Consider the following 19,757-nt stretch of genomic DNA (forward strand, 5'->3'; position numbering starts at 1 on the left):
GCAGCAGCAAGTTCATGGAGAAAGATCCAAGGCGCATGATGGGAGGTTTTCCTTTTTATATTTTTATTCCTGAGCCAATGTAAATGCCACATAAACGCCAAGAAGCTCTTGGTACATTCACAGATGCCATCTCATGGGTGTTCTGCACACATTCCATGTAGGAATCATGAAGTGACAAACTGAAGAGAGGACCACTGAAGGTCAGCATTTTCACCATCCTCCTTTTCTCCATGGCAAGAGGAGCTTGGTGGTGGCAGATCCTGGATTAACATCTCTGCTCCCTCAAAACAATCAGGACCCCCTTTTCCCAGCTCCTCTAGAGCAGTGCTTCCTTATCCTCCCCTTTACAAAGATTTTCCTGATCCCTTTCTGCAATTTAAGCCAAATTTACTTATCACTTTATCATCCACTACTGGCAAAAGCATTCCCAAATTCAAGAGCTTTCCCTACGTGCTGCCCTCCTTCCCTTTATTAGCCTTGAAACAACTCTTTCAGCCCCAGCTTGCAGACATTTTCACATTTTCTACTCCCCCAACCATCTTACTGTTGTCCCCTGGGCTCTTTGAACACATCCATGGCACCCAAAACTGGACAAATCCTTCAGCTAACCTTCAGAAGTTCACTTTAAGGACATCTGCCTCTTTTTTTAATTTCCACAGGCTGACTCAGTCTGGAGCAGCCCCACATAAGCCAAACCCTGGCCTGTTGGGCTGGTACTGAGGAACTTCTCCATCCTACACCGGTGCCACCGCTCCCTCCTGGACCTGTCCCTGTTTGCAGCTGCCTGTTTGTGTCTGCCTGATTTCCCAACGTTGTTTGTGAGTTCCCTCCTACTCACGTGTGCAATATCCCTGCCTCTCCCCTGCTGGGTTTCACCTGCAGAGCTTGGAGGGTATTTCATGCTGCCCTTAACACCCTCCTGACCTCCATGGGTGGGACCAGTACAAGATTTCCAGCTCTGTGAATATGGAAGCAGCTGATCCTTCTGTGACTGCTGCCATGTGAAACCTCAGCTCTTCATAAAACGGGAGCAAAGCCACCCCAGCTGCCAGAGGGTGATGCAGCAGTGGGGAGGGTGACATTCAGCAATAGTCTAAATTAATCTGTCAGGCTGGATTTTTTTCAAACAGAACTGTTCAGGGTTGGGTGCAGGGCTTTGTCCAGCTGAGATCCCCTCCCTCCAGGATCCCTACTCCCCACAAGCCAAATCTAGTGGTGCTCCTGCCACTTCCATGCTGCAAAACCTTTGCTTTAGCTCACAGTTTTGGGTCCGTTCCCCCAATCACAAATCCATGAAAATTCATGTGCTTCAGGAAATCAAACCCCAGTTGCTATGGTGAAAGGCATTCTGCAAACTAAGAAACAAATACAAGTGGGACATTTGGAGGTTACCAGATTTTTGCACGTCTTTCAGACAAGAATAAAAACCCTTTCAGCAAATTAAAGGCTCTGATAAGATCCCAGACCTACACCTCAAACGTGAGGGATTTGCAGCACAGCTTAGGGAAATTAACAATCAAACACTGCATTACTCCACAGAAGCCTCATCCCCATGGCTCCTATTACAGCAAATGCAGCAACAGTTTCCAAGAGCTGGGCTTTGCCTTTGCTGCAGAGATGGCAGGAGGCTTGAGAGGCATCCGGGAACACCAGGACAAGGAGCTCCCGTCAGTGTGACCTCTCACTACGCCCACCCAACACCAAGAGGAGGAGTCTAGCTACAGAGCCAGTAAATTAATTCAGATAGACACAGAAAATTATCCAGCAGAAGGGTCATGGCACCTTGGGGATGAACTGTCTACTTTTGCTAATCAGCGGGCTGGGGTTTTTTGCATTTAATGTGCTGGGTCCTTGCCTTCTATTAAGGTGCTGCTGTAATTCAACCCCTGCCAGCTCCACAGAGAAAAATTGTCTTCTTAAGATCAAAGAGGTGACACTGCCCTGGCTGGCTGGTGGCATAGCAGGGATCTCAGGGAAGTGAGGAGGGGGGATGCTCACTGGGTGGGAGGCAGAGGCACCCACAGAACCTCCAAAAGGCTCAGCTGCTGGCTTGGGTGGGAGTGCAGAAGTGCAGGGGAAAGAGCATTCAGAGACTCTCAACAAACCCTCTTCCAGCTCTCACAGCTCCTGCTAAAATTAGTCAGAGGGGTGTAGAGCACCTCTAAGGGAAAAAAAAAAAGGCTTTTCCTTTTCTTGATAAGGTCACCAAAGAGAACTCTGTCATGCAAAGGCAGCACAAAGCTTCTGCACTGCGTTCTCCTCAGTGCAGCGGCTCAGCCTTCCCCCAAAACCTCCAACACTGCCTCCAAGGCCTGAACACTCCAACAAAGATATCTTCCCTCCTTTGTCTGCTCTGATTTTTCAAATGCCACTTCAGATTCCTGTTTCATCAAATGCAAATAACATGAATATGGCTTTTTCTCCCCCTGAAGAATACAATTCGCAGGAAAGCATTTTCACAGCAACCCCAATTTAATCTCCTTTTTTCCCCCATGATTATACAAACTGATCTCCAGTCTCATCTGCTCAACTGTCACATCCTCCCATCCCACTGTTGCTCTAATTGCACACTGCTGAGCCCCCTCGATTGTTCCGGTACCTCTTGGTAATGGCAGGAATTCTCCCCTCTGCAAAGTGGCACCACAGCCTTTCATTTCTGCTTTTGATTCTTCTGTAAAAACGAGGTGAGGAAAGCATTGGCTTATTTCTGAGATCCTGATGTTGCACCACAATCTCTTACTCAGTCTCCCCTCACCCCAGTGGATTCTTTGTTTGGTATTTTTAACTCTAAACTTTCCAAGCAGCCACCTCCTGTTAGGTATTTGTTCCAGCTGTCAGTCCTACTTTGGAGCTACATCTTTACCACCTTGCTGAGGATAACAAGATGTTCTTACCCTTTCTGACCCCCACCTAACGCCGGTTCTTTAGCTCTTTGATTCACCTCAGCTTAGAAATATATCAGGAAAAGACTCAGCCTCCTTAAATCCACAAACAAAAATTACACAAAAGGCCTGGGTTCCAACTGCTGCAGAACACGAGTTACACTCCTCATCTGCAAGTGATGCACAGGGGCACACATTTGTTTAGAGCTTGGTGGGCTTGGGGTATTTTCAGGGATCAGGGGTTTATTCAGGCCAAGGTTTTTCTTTCCCAATGCACCTCTCTCTGTGGCATTGCATCAAATGTTTTAAACTGAACTGCTGCATGCCACAGCCACCACACCGCTCTTACCCAGCAGGACAGACTCGCTGACAGGGACACCACTGCCTCTCCTGAGTATCAGACAGTAAATGCACTTTCCCTCTGCTCCCAGTGAAAGCAGGTACAGTGCCATAACTCAATACACTTATGCAGGCCTCAAAAGAGAAGGAGCCTCATCAAATGATGCTTTATCTGACCTAGAGGCACTCCTGCAGCCTCGCTGCTGGACCAGGGCACGGCAGCATGTGTCACCACCTTGGCTGATCCCATTCCCAGTCTTCCATCCCAGCTTAAAGTCTCCCCTAATGCCCTAAAGACATAAGATGTGCAGCTTTCTGCTGCTGTACCTCAGTAGCTATCCCCTCAATATTTAATCTTGTAAGCTGTTAATGCACAGATCTGTGCTAAGCGGCAGAGTTCAGCTTTTTCTGCACTCAGAATTTGCTTCCTTCTTGTTTGAACGTGGCAAAGGCCATTCATTTACTTCTCAGACCTCAACTCAAGCCAAAATTCATTCCATTTTTACCCAGTGAGAGTCCAGGTGGTTTTCTTCCTTTCCCTTAAACGTGCAACAGAAATTTTTGGCCGGTCGACCTTTTCGCGTTTCTTTTCGTTTTTATTTATTCACTGCAGCCTCAGTTGGATTTTTTTTCCCACTAAGCAAAAATAAATAAAAGCCCGGAGGCAGCGCAGCCTCATCTCCGGAGATGCCGGCAGCTGCCCCGGCCGCCTCCGTGCCAGCGCCGTGCCAGCTGCGGCGCAGGGCACGCGGCCACCGCCGGCGCACGGCGGGAGGCACGGCAGGAAGATGCCAACCCGGCATCTCCCCCAGGCCTGGCTGGTGGGGCCTTTCAGCCAGGAATTGCTGCCTCCTCCCTGTGCCCTCCCAGAGATGAGACACTCTGCTGCTGACCGGAGAAGGATTTCGGTCCGTGACTGGGATGTTCAAAGCCAGCCTAGAGGGAATATGTATGGCTCCATGTCCACGAAGCATCCCATCCCCAGCTTTTTGGGACTAGACTGAGAAGTGAAAAGCCAAAGCTCTGTTGGACACAAATCTCACACAGCCCCTTGGGCTCTTAGCTCTACCTATACCAGGAAGCCTTTTTCAGGGATATTCTTCAAGACAGAAGTAATTTAAACTCCCAAACGCAAGTCATCCTACAGGATCTATTTTCTGAGCAGTGTGGGAAGGTACCGGCCTGCACAACCATTTATTAGCACAAATAGGAGTGTATGTTTAACTCTGTGGAACGGGTAGAACAAAGGATTATTAAATAAAATTCTGATTAGTTCAGCTGAAAGCAAAATACCAGCTGGAGCCTGGTGTAGCACAGGCATGTTATCAGCAAACATGTGCTGCCAGCGCATCTGCACACACACACACCCCCCAGCTCTGACCATGGGGAGCCTCAGCCTGGAACAGCAGAGCCACAGCACTTCCATCGTGTTCTGTGCTCCGACAGCTCCAGTCCTGCCCTGAGCCTTTGGCCCTACAGGGCTGCACAGTGGGAATGGAAGTGATGAAACCTGAGTTTTCCCACTTACCCTCCTACCAGCAGCCATGCTTTGTTAGCATTCCAAGTGGGAACACAACCACTCAGCACAGCCATCACAGAGTCCCACCGCCTGGAATCACATGTGGGGCACATGGCTCTCCCTCCCACCAGCCTGCCTAACTGCAGCCATATTCATTAACAGCCCATCGTTTAGATCCTGGTGCAAAAGTTAATGAAACCACTTTGCGAGAGGGCAGCCTCCCCAGCACAAGATAAATAATGGATATAAAAGCAGGCTGGGAGGGAACTGGTGCATCCCTGCAAGGTCATGCTGGAATGCATCAGTGGCTCACTGAGGCTGGGCTTCTCTGCTAAGAAGCCGGGAGCTATTTATGACTCATGTAATTAATTAATGCCAACGGGCGTTCTGCTGCAGGCACGTGGGAGACCAAAGGGAAATACGAAGCGGGCAGGTTAGGAAATGTAGTGGAGGTGGGAGAGAAGGATGACATTTCTTGTGGCAAGACATGCTTTGAAGTAATTACTAGCAGTCCAAACAGCCAGCAGCTCTTTTGGCTACATCAGTACAAAATCAATTAGGAGCTTTAAAAATGCATCGGGCTCATATTTCTGAGAGCATCAAGAATAAGAAGTAGCCTCGGAAGGAGAGCAGTTGCATTTCCAAGCACCGTGCACCCTAAGACCCTCCCCCAGATCCTCAGACCCCACAAACAGCGTGACCAGCAGAGGGAGCATCGTTAATACCATCCCAATCACAAACGGTTTGGGAGGAGAGCACGGAGGGAGACCCACGGTTTGATTTTATGCGTCTCTAAAGCCTGAGGACAAGTTCAACAGAAGCAGGACAAAGGAGCGAAGGTGAACGTGGAGAAAGCAGACTCCTGCAGGCACTCAGGGCTCCTGACACACATCTCCCCCTTCCAGAGCCAGCTCTCCCAACACTGGGAGCTATCCAAAACTGCAGATCGCAGTCAAGAAAGGGACCAGGGCTGTGGCTTCCCTGCTCCAGCTTGCGATACTGCAGTCTCACACTGCACACTCAACATGTGGTGACGCTGAGTCATGACACCACGCTCGCACAGACCGTTTGAGGACAATGAGAGCTTAACCTAATTTTGTCCCTTTGTTTGTCCTCTGCACACAGATCAATCAGTTCCACTCCCTGCCTTCACATCCCCCTGCATCCATTGCCTGATACATTATTAAGACTGTAAATACAAATAAAGTGCACTGTTCCCCTCCTCTGGGAGGGCTCTAAAGTCCTTCTGGGTTGTCCAGCTCCCACCCAGCCTGCATCTTCTCTTGTGTATCTTCATTGCCAGAATATCTTCTTACCCTTCCCAAATGTATCCATGCATTGTCCTCGCTCCCTCTTATCAGAGCTGCCTGCAACAAATCCTCTCACACAATGAGGATTGCAAATTTGCTTACAAGCCGGAGCTGTTTTCCATTTCTGCTCCTCTGTGCATCTCTTTTCTCTCTGGACACTTGCAGGGGTCAAGCAGCACAGCATCAGTCTGCCACAGCCATCTGGATGAGCAGCAGAGGCTGCCTGCAGTCCCAGCCCTGGTTGGCAAAGCCTGTGAGTCTGCAGCATGCTCCCCTTTGAACCTTTCCCAACCTCCACAGTCTGGGGGATCGTGTTTTCTAACCTCTGATCACTGCCAAAGCCCTCAGATCCTGGTGGGACTCCCTACCATTACCCAGTATTTTTCTGGAGCAAATCAATAGCAGAGATTAAAACCAAAAATAAAAGAGTAAGTGAAATGAGAGTGGGGTTTAGTTTCATAAATATATATGAGTAGAACAAGAGCAACGAAGTGCTTCTTTCTGGTGGGCTGAGAATCAACTCGAGCCTGAGTCTCCAGGGTAAAACAGAAGTGAAGTAAACGACAACATGAACACCCACTTAGCATTCGTGCTTCATATCCTGCTCTGAGCCTCAGCAGCTTTAGGAATGCTCCTGTTAAATACTGTAATGCTCCCAATTACGAGTGATCTGGACTGTTTATTTTCTAAACAGATTCCCCCCTCCCCCCCACCCCCTCCCCAAGCCCCAGGAGATCCCATAAGCCTAAGACAAAAGCAGTCTAGAAGAGGTGTTTAGACCTCTTTTGGCTATAAAATATCCATAGCTGGCTCCATTTCCCTGATTGTTTCATACTGACCTTGAGGATATTTTGGCCATTAAATGACTCCCGCTCCTTGAAGGATGATTTACCAGGCATTGTGTTGTTTCGTTCTTCAGCTGTAGAGAGAAAAGCCACCACCAGAATGAGCTTCAGATGGGAGAACTCTGTGTGCTGTACTTCACCCCCCCACTCTGTCCCTCCCCAAAGTCAGCTGCCAGCTAATAAACCATCTTTGCCCAGTTCTCAGTGCAAAAATCCCCCACTTCCACTTGGATTTTAGGAGGAAAAGGGCTGGAACTGGTGCCTCTATCGGGATCACCTCTGTTATCTGGAGGAAGGGCCCTAAATCACAGCTACTGCCGTGGTGATTCTGTAGGGCTGACTGCTCAGTGCAACACACCTGCTTCTCTCTGGCTCGTTTTCATCCCTCATCCTGCCATGTCAGGGTGCGAGACAGCACTTGCATGGCCTGGAACAGCACCAGGTTCCAGGCTGAGCATGCCAGCACAATGCCAGGCGGGATGCGGACGGCCCCTACACAAACCTCTGTGTGTGCTGTGGATGCTTCTGTGGGGTGGGCATGCAGCCACACACACACACACAGAGACATTCAGAATAGCAACCTAGGCCTGCAGCAGCTGCCAAAAGCCTGTGTCTGAGATCCATTTCCCCAGAGCACGGCTGGGTTTTTATATAATCCCCAAGTACAGGATCTGTTCCTTCCACAGGACCTCTGCCTCATCTGCTGAATATATTCAGTATTTCTTTTTCATCTCCATCATTAACTATGAAGTCCCCCTCACATCCAGCTTGCTGTTCAAATCCTGTATGGAATACAAAGAGACTTCACGGCTGCCTGCGGAATGCTGGCGGAAGGCTCTCCCCATTGTGTCTGAATGCCTCTCATGCCTCATGGGGTTGTGCAGAATATAGACTCAGGATGCCAGACCTAGCTGCCCACGTGCCTCCCCTCACACAGAGCCACATCAGCAATCTGGGGTCACATTTTCAGGGCTCAGTTTCAGAGCCCCATCTTTACAAGGTTTCTACGCCCTGGGTGTGCTTGTTTGACTTCAGCAGCAGTCAGAGCCAAAACCTGCCCAGAAGACAATGACACAAATCACCTGCTGTTATCACTGTTCCTGCAGAGATTCAGAGAGGCAACAACTAAAGAATTCCTGACACAGCCTATTGCAGTGCACAGGGGCCACCGTGCCAGAGCACGCACATTCACACATGGAGAACCAGGCTGTAACATACTGCCCCTCCCCAAGGATGATGCTTTTAGGGCTGCTTTATAAAGTAATGTGATCACAACCATGCTACAGACAGCCAGAGCAGACAATCTTTTGGCAGAGACAGCAGACGCCATACACTCAAGAATAGCTCACATTCAGCTTTGCATCACATTCATCTGTCTGCATCTGATTTAAGGAGAAAGACAATGGAATCACTTTCCTAAAGAAATGGGCAGTCTCTAAGTTAACCAAAGAGGATTATGTTTTCATCTTGTTTGAAGGTCAGCACAACACATGGAATTGTTATGCAATTTCAATTTAACACCAGGACACAGAGAACTCAAGATCTCACCTCCATGAGGAGTGGCTGAGGTCACTTGCTCTGTTCAGCCTGAAGGAGACTGAGGGGAGACCTCATCAGGGTCTGCAGCTTAATCACAAAGGGCAGTGCAGGAGCAGCTCTGATCTCTGTGACCAGGGACAGGACTCAGGGGCATTGCTGGAGCTGTGCTAGGGGAGGATGAATACTGGGAAAAGGTTCTTTGCTAGAGGGAACACTGAACAGGCTCCCCAGGAAATGGTCAGCACTCCAAGGCTGCCAGAGCTCCTGGAGTGTTTGGACAATGCTCTCAGGCACAAGGTGGGATTGTCCTGGGCAGCGCCAGGGGCTGGGCTGGATGATCCTTGTGAGTGTCTTCCCACTCAGGACATTCTATGACTCTACTTGAACATATTTTTCCTTAGCCCAGAAGTGCTACAAGGTGCCAAGGTTTTGAATCTGTGACTCTTGTTCACTGCTTTATTTTCTTCTGGGTTTTATCTGCAGACATCTCCCCCCCGCCGCCAAGCCCTGTAGGTAACTAAAACCACACTGAAAAAGCAAAAACCAAAAGCATCTGCTGAGCAACAGGACTACTTTAAATGCATTTAGCAGCAAGGATGGAGGGTCTGTACGTACTTGGATCTTTCCTGAAGAGAGTGTTCATGACTGTGGCATGCAGCTTCACCCTGTCCCATTCTTTAAGCATCAGGCCAGAGGCCACAAAGCGCTCCACCAGCCGATCAGCGACCATCTGCAACCTGGGAACCAAAGAGAAAGAAGAGGGCCACGTAAAACAAGGAGCCTCTGCAGCATCAGCTCTTGGCTTTTCAGCCAGAAGGGCAGCAAGTGTGAAATGAAGTCTCTGCATGCACACAGGAAAGGGAGCTAGTCCCTGATGGAAAGCAGAGGCATCAGCATTCAGCTCTAATGCAAAAAGTTCTGACTGTTGCACAAAGCTTCCTCTGTGATCGCTTCTGCTGCAAATATTCCACGAGGAAGGGTAGATTTAGCACAGCACAGAGCTTGCTCACAGTGACAGATGTTACTGGGAGCTGAAGGATGCATCTTTCTACTGCCAGGAAACACAATGTGACTCTCCTTGCAAATGCTAAAATCTGCACACCCGCAGGGGCTTGGGCACCTTGACTCCCCGAGGATGTGCTCAGGGACTGCTGCAGCCTGGCTCCTCTCTGTCCCAGATAACCAACCCAGCCACAGGGCTTGCTTTCTGGGAGAGCCCAGGACGTGGTGACAGGGCCACAACCCCTGTCAGCACATCCTGGTGAACACTCCAGCTTTGGAGCTACCGAGCAAGCAAAATCCAAGGACTTATTCCCACCTTTGTGTCTGGCCTTGACTGTCAGGATCTGAGGGCAGACCCATCCTAGGACAGGCAGCAGGAGCAGGGATCAGAACAATGTGCTTATGTCTAAGGAGCTGAAGGAACTTCCAGGCTGCTGCTGTGCCCAAAAAACTTCTGCAGTGCTTGATTCTTACCAAAGGTAGAGAGGATATGCCAGAATGAGAGCTTGCCATCTCTGAAAATAAGGCCAGAGGGTATTAAGTCTATGCAGAAGAATCTGAGCTTCTCCCAGCACGTCCCAGGGATTAGAGAGCTTTCTGCTCGGTGAGGTCCCCCCATGTTGGTGTCTCAGCTGTGGCAGAGTGTGGCCTGTCCCCAGAGCCTGGGGCTGCCATGCTCTGGATGCCAGCTCAGACCCCACTGCTGGCTTTGGGCTGCCCCTCACGGGCTGCCAGCCCCCATGTGACCATTTCAAGACTCTCAAACTACCAATTGTCACGGCTTTTTACCATTTTCTGGCTTTACTTCAGTGATTTTTAAAATTAGCAATGACAAAGATTAAATGAATATCATTACAGACAATACTAAAACAAATTAACAGAGAATAGCTCAAGTGAAAATGGTGCTTTATTACGTTATAAAGTTAATCAAGGAAATAAAACAAATTAGAATGAATTATAATGGAAATTATTTGCCATGTGGGAGGCATCAGAGCATGATCCCTCTTTCAGTCTGAGCCATTATATGTGCAGAAGGGCTTGCCAACCCCTAATTCTGTCTGCAGTTATGCAAGCTAAGTCAGGATAAATCAAATCTCCTGCTTTACAGCTTAAGCTGATCAAGATCATCCAAAGATCAGGAAGGAACTCCACCCCTCAGCCATGCCAGGAACTACACAGAGCTAACAGGACATCTTGCATGAGGCAGGAAGGCACACACCTCTCTCTAGCACAGGCTGCAGCAGTCTGATCCAGCACAGGAAGCCACGTGGCTGCTACTCTCCTCTGGCATTGGCCTTGCAGCTCAGAAACTGCTTCCCCATTTCCCTAAGCAAGGCACAGCAGGTTTCAGCAGGTTCAAGGAGCTGTTCAGCAATGACCCGCGTCACAGGCCAGGAAACAAAGCAGGGTTTTCTGGAGACATCAGCATTTGTCCTCTCTTTATAATCACTGCTAGTCCAGCACAGTGTCTGCTGGAATGTCAAAGGAAAGAAAAGCTGCTCTCCATCAACACAAAAATACCTTTTTTTTCCCCCTCTGCAAAGCTAAATGTTTTTCTGGGTGCTTGCTAATAGATAAAGAACTATGTAGGAGGAGAAGTGCCAGATGAATGGTATCAGGAGAAGGTGCTTCACCCAGATGGCCATGGGGCACTGAACAGGGAAATGTCACTGGCCCCAAGGCTGCCAGAGCTCCAGGAGCATTTGGACAACACTCTCAGGGACAGAGTGGTGTTGTTGGGGTGTCCTGGCCAGAGCAAGGAGTTGGACTCGATGATCCTGATGGGCCCCTTCCAACTCAGCCTATTCTGTGATTCTGTGAATTAATCTGCAGGTGAGGGCAGGCCCAGGCTGGGACAAGGATTAAAACTTCAAATGGCCTGGCCCTCTCTGAGCCTGCTGCTATGCAAAAAGCAAAACAGGTGCTGTGGAAGAGAAGCCTGGCAGTTTCCAGGTGCCATGCAAAGCACAAGGTCTGGTTTTGTCAAAAACCTCAGCTAACAGATCTCTGTGAAGGACAGTGGAGACATCAGTTCTTTCTTGGGGGGTGGGGAGGTGGGGAGTGCTGTTTTCACTTTCAAGGCCAGCTGGATTTGAAGACCTCACTTCTCTCCCCTGCCCAAAGCAGCTCTGCCAGCCCTGATGCACATCAGCACTTTCTCCAGCCTTATGCCTAAGTGTGCTCTCATCACACAGGGTACAGCTGGCAGGGTGCAAGTACCAACAATTCCAGCTGTCCCCAGAGGCAGGCAGACATCACTGTCAATTTAGGCCCTGCTTATGCTCTACAGGATTCCTCTCCCAGCTCCTCAGGCCGCAGATTTATTTTCAGATGCAACCAGACTGGCAAGCATAGCACCTCAGAGAGAGCCAGAGCTCGGTGACTCAGGAGAAGAGGCCTCAGCTCCCAAAGCTGGTATTTTAGATGCTCTCTACAACAAAACCCACCAAAGGGCATTTGGGTCATGCAGTGTCTGTCTCCATCTCATCTTTCCAAGTGCTTCTGCTCTCTTTCTCCCTGAGCTCTGTCTCTGGCTGATCTCTGCTTTGCCCTGGTTCCCCACCCACCCCGTTTGTTTTTATCTCACCTCTTCCAGGGTAGGACAGACTTCAAAGTGGAAGAGCCAAGAAAAGGAAAAGACTTTAATTCCTCCCAGCAGTTCTTGCATTTTTCATTTTCCCTCTCATTTCCTTATCCCACTTCCGATCTCTTACTTCAACACAGCCTCCAAAGTGTGGTTTTAAGCAGGCCCCCCCCCTCGCCATCTCCTCAGCCCTCAGGGAAAGGATATGCCAGAACATATCCCTTCTTCCCTGGGCCAGTCCCTGCTCACAGCCTCCCTCCTCCAGCTGCACTGCTCCATGCTCCTCTGCTAGCTCCTGCTGTCCTCTAGCAATGGGAACAGACAACAAAAGGGCAGTGCTGTCAGGCAAAGAGAAGGCTGAGGCTCAGAGACAGGAGGTAAAGCTGCTTTGGCTACTCCCATTCCCTATTTCTGGCAACCAGCAGCACTGAGTACAACAGCTCTTATGTTAATCATAGAATCTACAGTGGTTTGGAAGAGGTGTTGAAGACCATCTGCTTCCAAGCCCTGCCATGGGCAGAGACATCTTCCTCTAGACCAGGGTGCTCCAAGCCCCATCCGTGTTTCCTCAGTTTCCAGAAAGCACCAAGAGAAAAGATGGTACTGCACACTGGTGATGTAGTCCTTGTCAAAAACAAGAAGAAGGAAGGTTGTCCAGACACTGCCACATCCTGGGCAGGGTTGTTTGTAGAGCTGAAGCCATCAGCCACAGTGGTGAGCAGAACAAAAATTTGAGCTGACACCAACCAGGCTTCAAGATCTTGCAGCAGCAGCTCCAAAAGACATTTCACACCCAGCACCCATTCCAGGCTGCTGCAGACACACAAACCAACTCTGTAATCAGGTCATGCTCTTCTGAGGACCTTCTGGGTTAACTGGGTTTTAAGAATAATTAAATACTGCAGAATAGAATACAGCAGGCTGTCCAGATTAATCTGGACTGCAAGCTGGGAACTAGACAGCAGAGGCCAAATCATCCTGCCTTCTAAGTCATCTCATGAGTATCTCCTTGGCCATCTTATCCCTGTGCAAGCCGTGACTCCATTACTCACCCTGACAGACTGCTGCAGAAACAAACGACATCCTTCAGCTGCAGCCCCAGTGACTGACTGAAAGAGCAAACACATCACTGCCTTAACTGCTTCACGAAGCAAGGATGACTTCATCTTGGTGACTGCTGGCCTGAGGACTGCCAGGAACACCCACCAGCTCCACAGGGTTTCCCTGGCACTCTGGGGAGGAATGAAAGACAGGAGCAGGGGGAACTCACCTGTCTGAGCCATCCTTCATGTGGACTTTGGCATAAAGGACATCTGTCATGGCAGGGTCATCGTTCATGTACTCCACTCCTGCCACCTCCACTGTCAGGGGCTGCCCTCCAGTAATTTGGCTAAAACACAAGAAATCCCTAATGTTAAAAAGCAAAACATCACACCAGCTCTTGAAATGCAACACACAGTGCTCCTTGTGCACATACCAAATATTTGGGTTTATTATGAGAATGAGATTAGATACTCCTTTTTGCCACAGTGAGACAAAAATTTGACGTTAAGTGGGACTTAAATGTTATACAGAGCCTATGGGGCAGTGAACTCCACTGAGGAGTTCTTCTCTGGCTCCTGTTTTTCACCTTGTTTGCACTGCAAAAACCCAAACTCAAAAAGTCTCCCTAATTCCTAAAACTCAAAAGCCTATGGCTGCCATTGCCTCATCATCCCAAGTGGTAAAAGAATTTAAATTCATACACTTGGTGTTTCAGACACACATTAAGTCAACTTGTCAGTGCTCAACATGGAGATCCCCATCCACATGTCAAAAAACCCACGAGAACTAAAAGGTTCAAGTTCTCATTCCAGAGAGGCTCCTGCCCCCCTGTGAAAAGACCAACCATGAAGTCTCTGATTTTTGCTGGGAAAGGTACTTGATATAGAACACAGCTCTGAGTGCAACATCCAACCAGTAAACAGAGCTGGTTTAAAATCAGCCCCAGCTCTTCATGCAGGATATAATATGCACTCCCACACCTGCAAACGCCCTGTGAATGTATCTGCTTCCCAACACACTGCCTCCTTGCCTTTCCCAGCAGAGCATCCTGGGGAGGCTGGTGCCACAGCCAGTGCTGCCTGTGAGTAAGTGATGCCTTGTTTAACACCCAGCGCTCCTGGAAAGAACAGGGAGTGTCTGGGCAGGCAGATGTAACAATCATGAGTTAACAAGGTGAGTGTGACTTTGCTCTGACCTTGCTCACTTCTGTTCAGCTTTTGAGGTGCTCAGCAAAGATTCCCAAGTGAAACAAGCAGTGTGACTTCCCTTCCCAGTATAGTTACTGGGAGGGAAACAGCACAAATGTACTATTATGGACACCAAACTAACAGCACTAAAGGTCACATATTCTAAAAAGGGTCAAAACAGTCACAGCTACCTTCACAGGGCACTGGCTGCACTTTAGAAAAGGAAATGAAAGCTAATGAAGCTTTATGTGGGTGGAAGGGAGCCTAATTAATTTCCCAAGTATATTTACTTGGGTGTGGAAGGGGAAATAAACTAAAGGTTACCTTCAAGTGTTGATTCCCCCTTCACTAAAGGAAACAGGGAGCAATGATTTTCTCGGCATCAGTTCAATCTACTTATGTGGAGGCTGGCACTTTCCAAATATTGCATTCAGAGCCTCCCCCTGGAAACACACTTGCATTTCTGTTCAACAGCTGAACTGAAGCCATCCTTTTAAAGGTAGAGGTATGAATTCTGGCCATGCATTAATTCCCACAGATATTAGCTAGCACAGCGTGACCAATTTTCATGCACCGAGGCAGCAAATAAATGAATGCAAAGGATCCGTGCTCTGTGTGCAAAGGCTTTGCAGAAATAAATAAATAAACCACCCCCTCAGGCCATCTTCAATTACTAAGCTGACCAGAGATAAGCTAATTACGGTGTCACTGGAGCACATTTGCAGCCAAAGCCCCAACATCTGCAGCTCGGTGTTAACGGGCAGCGAGGCAGCCGCGCTCCCGGGGCAGCACGGACACTTTCAGGCTGATTACTCGCAAGGCTCCCTGCACACAGCTCCCCTCGTCCAGGAATGTGTGTCAAGGACACCTCAGCATCTGCTCTGAGGCAGGAGGGAAGTGCCAGAGGCAGAGCCCACTGCAGGCAGCGTGCAAAGGTAAGGGAGCTCAGCCCTCCCTCTGCAGCAGGCAGGGGACAGCGGCAAAAACTGCTCAGGCACAAAGAACGGGGATGCACGTGAGGAAGGGGAGTGAGCAGAGCAGGTTTTCAGGGAATGCCGAGGGTCTGAGCTGAGCTATAGATGCTGTAAGGCTCTCTGTGGCTGCTCAGGGATTTCTACTGCCCCATTTGAAACATTTCAGCCCTTTTCTAAATTTCTAGAGTTGAGAGAAGACCACTGAGCTGCTCTTCTCTTTGCTGTTCCTTGTCAAAACAGAGTGCTGCTTTCCCCTCTCTCAAGGCCTTGGTGATGACATCCCTTTCCCACCACTTACTCCACAAAGTCCTCTTTGCACCGCTGCAGGAGGTCACAGGCTTTCTGGATCTCTTGTTCGTTCAGGAGCACCAGCGTCCCAATGGTCAGGTGAAGCTTTGCAGGGTTCTGGAACAGGCTGCTGCTGACCCCGTGATCCTACAAATCAATCCATCACACAGAGGTGTCTTACCTCATCCACACACACCCTGCTCCACCACAGGGATAAATACTACAGAAAGCAGGTACCAAGTCACTGGCATCAATCCTTTTATCTCTGGTCGGGTTGGTAATGACTCAAAGTTGAAAATTTCTCAGGCTTTGTGAAGAAGCAAGCTCAGCCTGGCAGATGAGCTGCAGTCCCACCACAGCTCCCTGCCTGCTCTTCCATCAGAGCTGCTGAACAGCAGCCTGGAAGATCAGTACAGCAGGCTGTAACTTGGTACCCAGGACCTGCAACACTCACTTGTAAGGGGGTTTTTGGGAGGAGACTTCCACAGCTGTCAACGCAGCATCTGCTACCACCAATGAACTCAACACAAGCCAGCTCAGATTTAAAACTTCAGTCCATTTCTTGTGCAATAAAGCTGAGACCAGCTGTAGTGACAAGAAATGGTCTCTAAATCCTGTCTAAACATAGGTTGCACCTCATAACAGAAGCACAGCTAATACCAGCTCTGATAATTGTATTTTTCTTCTTCCCATATGCCCTATAGTTTGCTGAGGTGAATTAAGTTTAAATTCCCTTTATAAGAAGGGCTGCGTGTTGTTGCTGGGGAGGAGCTGTTCCCAGGTGGAGCAGTGGTTACATCCAGCTTTAAGAAACATGCTATTCTTTTCTAGGATACTTATAAAAATACCTCAAGAATGGTTAACACACCCATATTAAAACAATTATTTCCACTTAGTGGCCGCTTCCCATCAGCGCATTAAATAACCTCCAATTTTAACTCCAGAAGAAGCCAACCTGCCAGGCCATGGAAGCCTTTCTGCATCTGAAAAGAGTGCACCAGCTGAGAACAATAGCTTTGATGTTTCTACTGTGCTCCAGAGTTTGAAATAAAACCTTTCAGACGTTTAAATGCTGCAGTATCTCAGCCTGTCAAGAGTTTCATGCCCCACATCTCGCTCAGCATTTTTCATGCCTAATGACCACATGCAGACCTTTCTTTACAGCACAGCTTACGTGCTGGACTAGGGACACGGCAGGCTGCAAAACAGAGGCCAGGGGCTTGCTCCAGCAGCCACAGCCTGGCAAACACCAGGGATGGCCCCATCTCACTTCTTCCTACCTTCCCCTCCCTGCAGTAAAAGCTTTGTGGCTTCCTTTAATTCATGCTGCTGTTCACATGCATGACAGGACATGATTTCTCTCCGTCAGCCTTTCTTCTCCACTGATACCTGCACTCAGAGAATATTTGGCCCCTCACAAAACAACAGCTTGGGTAACAGAAACTGGGAGAAGGTTTGATTTAACTTTGCCACAGACAACCAGCTGAGGTCACAGAGTGCACAGATGAGGAACAGTAACACGGCCCTTTGCAGGTCAGAAAGCCAAAGCCCTGCCCTCATTTTCTGCCCCAGCACAATTTGTGCTGTAAACATGACCCTGCCCCAAAAGCAGCATTTTCCCCTGAGGTTTTCAACACCTGAGTGTGGGCTGAGTTGACAAACGATGACACGTCACCTCCATGAGCCACACTACTGCTGCTGGGGAGTTCAGCAGGGAAGAGCAGTGCACAGCAAGCAGGCCAAGACCTAGATAATCTTCCTGGTTTACTCCCTAGTACTTCAGGCAGCTCCTCAAAACCCTGCTTACACTCCCTACTCCTTCACAGGCCGGCAGATCCCACTTCTCCCACACATAAAATAGATGCTGCGTCAGAGCTGGCTCTCCCTGGAACAGCCAATGTTCCTGGGGGTGTCTCAGCAGCCCTTCCTGGCTGGATGCTGCTCACCAGGATGCAAAAAGGCTGGAACTCAATTACTCTAATCCCAGATCATGATGTGTGATCAGCAATCACTGAGTCACCTCATGGGAACCTGCCCCATTGTCTCTACAAAAATGTACTGTTCAGACCTGGGTTCTTTAAGAGGTACTGAGAGGCAGGAAGAACAATCCCTTTATGCACTATCCACATGTGATGACTGTCCTTTTTAGCTTATGCCTCTCCCTAACACTGCCCTGTCATTGTCAAAAAAACCCAACTCGTTTTCACTCGGTCATTTTCTCTCCCTCCTGCTACCAAAGACTTCTACCTCTGCCCTCCTTCTTCAGAAGGGACACAGAAAGGGTTTTATCTGGGGTCTCCAATTCTTTGCAAAGCCCAAGCACGTTGTCCCTCCAAATGTAAGACCCTGTAGTAGGGAAACCATAAACCACAACACACTTCAGTCCTTCTACATGACAAGGCCAGGGATCAAGCTCCTTAGCTCTTCTGCCCTGGCTGTGTCCTCTCTACTGTTAAGAGCTCCCAGTGTTTGCAGACAGATTTATGTTTTTCAGGTTTTTTTTTTTCCTTAAGAGAAGGATACTGCATGCCAGTTATGTGCCCTGTGCCACCCTGATGCACAAACAAAGGAGCGAGCCAGGAAAACAGTATTTGCACAGGATTGACTGAAGAGCTACAGGCTCAAAAACCCCTCCCACTTCCTGTCCCTTCCACTCTGAGATAAAATACCTCATTAGCAATGTTTGATATTTACAGGTTGCCATATATGACAGCAATCATGTTTCTTTTCCCTGCTACATCTGCAGCCTGTTCAGTCTGCAAACGCTGCACAGCTCTCAAAGACCCAACTGTGATTTTTCACAGCAATGTTTCTGCAAAGTCTCTTCCCTTTTCCACCTGCATGCTCAGACAGACGTCTCAGCTCTCCCCACTCTGACATCTACATGACTGTGAGAGAGAGAGGAGACTTCCAATGTCATCCAGACCTCCCACTGCACCACATCAGTGATGAGCCTGTCCAGGTGAACCACCTCCCCGTATTTACATTAAATTAACCTACAAGAACCTCCCCTCAGCCCTGCTTCATTTGCCTGCCAGCCCTGACCTGTACAGCATGAACAACACCTGCAGTATTCTGTATTTCAGCACAAGGTTTATCTTCTAAAAGCTTTTAAAGACACACACACACAAAAAACTTAGAAAGCATATACCTACCAACAAAATGCTATAAAATATAAATGAATGGTTGTCATGGTAACTGCTTCAGAGATAAATAGAGTCCCTCACAAATGCTCAATGGCCAGAAGAGATCCTCACACACACAACATACACACACCTGCTCCTTTCCCTGCCTTACCATTATTATCCCTCATTCAAAGGCTGAAGTTCACCTAATTCTGCGATGTTTTGCCAGGTAGAGAACACCCCGCTTCTGTCACCGAAACCCATTCAGATTTCCTCAAGTATTCCGAGAAATCCCATTGCTTTGGACAGATCTATAAGCTCTTTTATTGCTCTGTGAGGCACAGTTTTGAATTACTGTTTTTCATTACTGATGTGCTTTCTAGCAGACCCTGCTGTGAGATAAAGTGGTATTAGAGTGGCATTACTGGCTGGAGGAGTGATTGAGAGACGCACGGGGCTGCACTGTACTCCTCCAACTAACAGGAAGCAATAAATATATCTAGAAACCTTTTGCTAATACCAGGAGAAGGAAGGGCAGAAAAATAAAGCACTATATATTCCTAGGCTAAGCATATGCAACACCCTGAATACCTGTTACTGACTGAGTTCTACATTTCAAACTGAAAATTAAAACTCTAGAGCTCATGTAAGCAGTGTCAGGAACATCTCAGGCCCTTATGGGACTTGGAGCTGTCCAGACAGAACAAAAATTGCAGGACAGACAGAAGGACAGGCAGGAGGAGGACAGGCAGTACTTGGTCTCAGCACTTCTCTGACCAAGGCTGGATTGCTGCAGTTTTCTGAGACAAGGAGCATGTGAAGCTTTGCAGACAGCTCCTTCCAAATGTGACTGACAACACTTGAGGAATGCACAAAGTCTGTGAACATGTTTTTAAGAGACTGGCAGACAACTCCCCTCCCCCCAGACACGCAAACTGACATTTAAGAGCGAGCAAGAGAGAAACAATGTGACAGACAAGATCAAGAGGGGTTTGGAGAGCAAGTAGGATCACCAGTGGAGGCTGGGCCAGTGGAGGGCTGCAGAGATGCAGCCCACCAAGGAGGCAGGAAAAATGAGTGCTCTGCAGGGAGAAGGGCTGGTCCTGGGTGAGTCTGTTG

General features: G+C 48.7%; 1 protein-coding gene across 9 annotated transcripts in view; it reads right to left on the reverse strand.

Moving 5' to 3' along the window:
• The window catches only part of LOC121336204 (testican-2-like), a 43,823-nt gene that overhangs the window by 15,909 nt on the left and 8,157 nt on the right, over positions 1-19,757 (reverse strand). For 7 of the 9 annotated variants that reach the window (XR_005952706.1, XM_041405139.1, XM_041405138.1 and 4 more), the window contains 5 exons: positions 15,524-15,660; positions 13,291-13,410; positions 13,073-13,129; positions 9,050-9,171; positions 6,890-6,969 (listed from right to left, as the gene is read on the reverse strand). Coding sequence is in view for 8 of the 9 variants with exons in the window: in XM_041405139.1 (XP_041261073.1) it covers positions 6,890-6,969; positions 9,050-9,171; positions 13,073-13,129; positions 13,291-13,410; positions 15,524-15,660 (516 nt within the window). In the remaining variant the exon portion in view is untranslated. The remainder of the gene's footprint in view (positions 1-6,889; positions 6,970-9,049; positions 9,172-13,072; positions 13,130-13,290; positions 13,411-15,523; positions 15,661-19,757) is intronic. The other 2 variants (XM_041405140.1, XM_041405145.1) reach the window with 1 other exon arrangement.

This window comes from Onychostruthus taczanowskii, unplaced genomic scaffold, assembly GCF_017590055.1.
Source record: "Onychostruthus taczanowskii isolate IOZ18803 unplaced genomic scaffold, ASM1759005v1 scaffold22, whole genome shotgun sequence".
NCBI lineage: Eukaryota > Metazoa > Chordata > Aves > Passeriformes > Passeridae > Onychostruthus > Onychostruthus taczanowskii.